This window comes from Phaethon lepturus, unplaced genomic scaffold (genome assembly GCF_000687285.1).
Source record: "Phaethon lepturus isolate BGI_N335 unplaced genomic scaffold, ASM68728v1 scaffold13737, whole genome shotgun sequence".
In the NCBI taxonomy this organism is placed as follows: domain Eukaryota; kingdom Metazoa; phylum Chordata; class Aves; order Phaethontiformes; family Phaethontidae; genus Phaethon; species Phaethon lepturus.
In genome coordinates this window covers 1-5,587 of record NW_010554113.1, presented here as the reverse complement: position 1 = coordinate 5,587, position 5,587 = coordinate 1, and the positions used below count along the sequence as shown (strand labels likewise).

The window sequence follows — 5,587 nt, the reverse complement described above, 5'->3', positions numbered from 1 at the left end:
AACACTTGCTGTAACAAGAACCATTTGGCAGATCAATTAAAAAACAAATAACAAAATAAAATTAAAGAAACCCCAAACCCCAACAACAAAAAAGAAACTGTCAAAAAAAAAAAAGATTTATTCCGACCAGCTCTTCCTCCTTTCTAAGCTCTAGCCATGCACTTGCACACTCTCTCTCTATATTGAAGAAAACATCACTTATATATTCAAATGCATAAGAGAGACAAATGGACTTGTCTTCTGTAGCCTCTTTCAGTCTTACATTAGAGTAAATTATTTAGGGACCATTCATCTGGTAACCTTTGCAAAACTGAAGATGGCATATAGGAAGAAAAAATTCCAAGTGTTTTGCTGCCAAACTTTGGAACCAGCTGGCATGGCAACATGAGACTGCAAGAACACATATTAACTTTGAAAAATTACAGTAAATTAAACAAGGGGAGGGGTGAACCTTTTGAAATCTGTAACTCTCATTTTGTTAACAGCACAGGTTTTCTTTATTTTCTCTGCTAGGTTATGAGTCTTCTTCCAAGTTTTTGGTAAACTGTTGCCAAGAAGCCCTACAGATGTTCTAGGTTACATTTTTCCTCCAAGGGGCTTAATATGCTACTGCATCTTAAACATATCATGACCCTGTATCTCTTTTGTTACAGCAATCACACTTTGATCACTTCAGTCCATGTGAAAGTAAAAAAAAAAAGGCATCAGAATACAACAAGGATATGCCAGTAACTCACAGCAGCCAAACACCTGGTTAAGCAGAGAAGTATTCCAAGGAAACTAACTCCTGCTTTTCTGGAGAATGAAGTCTTATCACTTTTCAGTGAAGAGGGATCTCAAAAAAATAAAATAAAACCGGTATCACTTGATGTTCAAAATATAAGGAAAGAGAAAGTACTGGACCCTTTGTTTATAAATAAATGAACAGTTTTTCCAGTGTTCTCATAGTGGAGAGAAAAGCTTATTGTTTTAAAGTCTTCTTTTGTCACTAAAGAAGGGGCCATTCAAAGGACAGTTGCTCTTTCTGTCCACCAAACAGGGGATACTTTGGTCAAAAGAACACCTATAGTTAAAGCAGAGAACAAGAAGCCATTACTTTTTGAGAAAGGGGGAAAAACCTTGTCAAATCCACAGTTTTTAGTTATTGCTTTTCTTATAAGTCTGAATCTTCTTCCAGTGTTAACAGGAAATGTGACAGGGTTGGACAGAAAGAAAACACAAGAATGTATTGATTGAAGTTTTAAATAGCATGCAAAATTGAGATAAAGAGCTAAATACTGACTTAACTCTATTTCCAGTTATTTCAGTGGTAGTTTGCTCTGATCGCACTGAAGCAGAGGTGCAACACGGCGTTGTTTAAAAAACAAGTAACTGTCACCAATTGTAAAAGATCATTTCTATCCGAAAGTTAAGGGGTAATGTATTTTTCACATGAGGTCCAAACCAAGACTAAAGAGATGTTCTGATCTTAAGTGAAAGAACTATAATGCAGTACCTAGAACAAAGAACAAAAGACTTTGTTAAAAATCCACTTTGCACTGGGCTAGGTTAGTGTCCTTAAAAGATGACATACAAAACCTGGAGACCTCTACAGGAAGCCAATCCCTAAACCTTGAGTAATAACAGGTCAGCACAACTATTGAGTTGACTCATAAAACCCAACAGCCATTGAATTTTACCTTTCCTGCAGAAAAAAACCTCTTAATCTAAAACAAACACATGAACAAATACACTTAGCAGCCAACAGCACACTGTCAAGAAAATATATGGACACTGCCAAGTACTTAGAAGTGAAGAGAGACTTTACCTTAGCCCCAGGCTGTTGCCGTTCATCATCAGACCAAGTTCTCCAGGTGCTTCATCAATGGGCATGTCTTCTGAACCAGGTACATGGCCTCTAAACCTGAAAAAGCAGAGTTAGCTGGTTTTTCAGCTGGTCAAATCATCACACCAAAAATACACCACAAAAAGGGGAGTTGTGTGTCCACAAACAGGGAATGTAATGATGGTAAGTGCAGAAGCTTTCATGAGTGTCTTAACACTTTCAAATATACTTTTGTATTGGAAGGTTGACTTAGCTACAGTGCCTTCTAATGGTTTCCATTGAGAAGAAGATTAGAAAAATGTCATTTACTGATTTCCAAGGACCTGCTCCCTTAAGAAAATGGTCATAGTGTCCAACAACAAACATCCCTGTTGGGCTCAGATTACAGCTCCAGCAACACCAGAGCTCAAAGGCGTCGTGTGTAAACCACATAAAATGTAGATTTTTTTTTTTTTTGAGATGGTTGTGTCTCCTGAAACTATGGGCCTACAGATGATGACCCATTTTTAACAGATTACCCCATCTTTTTCTTTCTCTCCAATTAAGATAGAAAAGTCAACAATAGAAGTGCTTCTCCCTTTATATTTGAACAAAATTCCTGTTTCCAGGATTTACCCATATTTGTCTACTGTGGTGTGGTTTGCACCAGCAGGAGTCACTGAACTGCCCCTTTCCCTGCACATACACCATTTTTGACAGCTGAGCAATTCTTTCACACAGAGAAACATGGCAAACAAAGTACTATGCTCACTTGAGGCTAAATAGAGAAATGTGGGAAATTAAAATGCAGTTATGATGCAGCGTGGCCAAAAAAAGGATCAGTTCATACTTTCACTAAAAGAGCAGAAGAGTTAATAGCCAATAATTACAAATGGTCAGACCTTTTACTTGTCGTTCAACGACAATACTTTCACCAGCTCAGAATGGACCTTAACCAGCACTCCACCCATACGGAAGGACGGACAAAAATAAACACTATCTGGAAATTGATTTTTGTTGTATTGTTTTTTTAAACTGTCATGACGTTAAGAGATGAACTAGGTTAGAGCCTCCTGACAATGAAGCAATAAGTATTTGTGCTTAGCTAAACAAATTTTTATTGTTTGTAGGATATAAAATTACCCCCTTACCAAGTGCAAAAGTGAATTATATACCTAGAACTGAAACAGAACTGTGATACCTGAGAGATTTATCTGTAAGTATCAAACATATAATACTGAAGAGACTGAGTATTTTTTAAGAGCAAGTACACTATATTCGACTTGCTTTTTTTTCTTAGAGAGAATTTGGCAAAATGTGCTTTCACCTCCACCTCTGAAAAGAGACCACAAAAATACTGAGTCCTCAGATTGATCATATATGATTTTCTTTCGTATAATTCTTTTAGGTAACCAGAGCACTGGTTACCTAAAGTTACCTAAACCATGATGTTTTTGTTTTGTTTTAGTTTTTTTTTTTTAAGAAAATGGCTAAAATAGGCATAATGGCATTAAAAAGCACATCATTATAGATATATTTAAGGTCCTTTTTTTTCTGTGCTTATGTGCCTCAAATGCTGAAAAAAATCCATTAGGAACAAAACCACCAAAAAACTCAGTCTGTATGTCCTTCATACTCTGCTTTTTCATTAGAGGGGTGCATGCATAGAATTAAGGTATCTGATGACTAAGAATCCATCTGTTCATAGTTAATTCTCACCTGAAGTCATAATCCTTTGTTTGTGACCTCAGACATTTTCAACACACACAACTGTGATTGCCTTTAAGACAGGTATTTTTAAAGCCATATAAACACATAATTTTCAATGTAAGGCACAATCCGAAACAGAAACAAAACACCACCTAAATTACAGTATCCTCTTTTAGAGTTTTAAAAGTAAGCAGGGGGTTAGGATTAAGAAGAGAAAGTGATATATTCTCATGGTGCTTATAATACATGAGTGTAGGAAGTGGGTCACGCAATACAGACTCTCAAGGGATGCTGTCAGCTGTTGCCATATTAAAACAGTATAGAAATAAGCAACCTTGTGAAACCCTCCTATTGTATCTTCTAAAAGACTGCTAGATTTTCCCCATTTGTTTCCCTTCCTAACACTGAAATACTAGTATATAACTGAGTTATCCTGGCTAATTCTACTAGCTTTAACCAGCACCCTTTCACTGATCTTCTCCACTCTAGTAACATGATACCAATAAACCAGTTTCTGCCTCTTTCCCAGAGGCCCCATTTACATTGTCAGGAAGGTGTTACCTCACCTTTGGCAACAAACTCACAGGTCTTTCAAGCCACATTCCATATTTCTGTGGTTATTACCTTTCCCTTCTTCTAGCTTTAAGTATGTATTGTGCCTCAGTCTTGGTTTTCTCCCTTCCACAAACACCACTGGAAAGAAAATGTCCTTGCTACACAGGGCTCCCTTCCTTTTCCATACACATTAAAAAAAAGATATATTTCATACAGAGAGAGAGAGAGAGATATAAAAAATTATCTCAATCTTTTCTGTAAAACCCACTTCTTCCAGTCCTTACCTAGGAAGGTGCAATACTTCAAAACTGACCCCTCCAAGGAAAGAAGGGGGAATGCTGCACCTATGTCATCCATACTCACATTGCTCTCTTGCCAAAGGTCTGTATTCCTTCAAATTCCTGCACTAAGATCAACCACTCGCTTTCTTCTACTGCCCCTCTTCTCCTAACTAGTCCATTAGCACTGCTTTTCTTGTGCCTTTCTTTCTACCACATACTGTTTTCCTCTGCTGCTTTCCACAGCTGTCATGCTGTTTCCCAACAGTATATGCTAATATACTAAAAAGTCTCCTCTCCTCTAAATCACTGTTAGAATTTGTGCCACAGGTTTGCCTATCATATTTTATCAGTTCCATTCTCCCACTTCAATTAACTATCGCCCATATGTTCATTAGAAATTTTAGAATTTTTTTTTTAATTATAAATCTCAAAATCACCTGTTATAATCCATTCGGGATTGGTGTAACTGCTGTTGTTTTAGGAGCAGTTTTGCTTCTTGCTTAGCCAACAAGTGTTGGAGTCGTTCCTTTTCAATTTCCAGCTCCATTTTCTGCAGAAGCAGCTTCTGCCTTCTTCCTTCGTACAGCCTTTTAGCCTGCTCTGTTTCTTTAGGCCCTGAGTCTGCACTGTCATTCAGCCCAGAAACTCGAGAGCGCCTAGAATAATCACAGGTTTTGTGAACTGCCCTGGAGTGACTTCTAAGCACCTGGCTGATATGGTGGATCTCCTGCACACTCCCTGAGCTCCCTACATGTCTGCAGGCACAACCGTGACTCACTTGCTGAAGGCATGTGCTCTGAAATTCATTTGCTTTCTGGTCCATCTCCTGAGCTGGTTTTAAATGGTGAGGGCTCCTCTGCTTGGCTGGTGAAATCATGTTGTTACACTTTCTGTGCAAGCCATTTTCTACTGGATATTCCTTCAGACATTCCTGATGGTTGTAATGGAATTCAGTCCTGTAATCGTGATTATTCCTACACGGCTGAGACAATGCAACACAGGCTGGGCTTCCAGCCTTTGATGCTCTACTGTTCTTATAAAAAGTTTGAGGTCCCCCAATACCCAGATAGGAACCATCCAGCTCCAGAGACGGTTGTTGGCATGAGCTCTTCTTACTGGATACCTGCAATAAGATAAATGATTTCCTGTGAATTACCAAAATTTAACTTTCCTCATTAATTTCACTTAGTAAATGTGTTCTCTCCAAAATAGACTTGCTGTATCATGCTGATGGACA

At 38.1% G+C, this 5,587-nt stretch overlaps 1 protein-coding gene across 1 annotated transcript; it reads right to left on the bottom strand.

Moving 5' to 3' along the window:
- Positions 1 to 1,807: 1,807 nt before the first annotated feature.
- Positions 1,808 to 5,473, bottom strand: KIAA1328 (KIAA1328 ortholog; the record flags this gene model as incomplete). The annotated part of the gene is made up of 2 exons (XM_010291733.1): positions 1,808 to 1,903; positions 4,788 to 5,473. Coding segments are annotated over 2 exons (782 nt in total), but the record flags the coding sequence as incomplete, so codon positions are not given.
- Between the last annotated feature and the right edge of the window lie 114 nt (positions 5,474 to 5,587).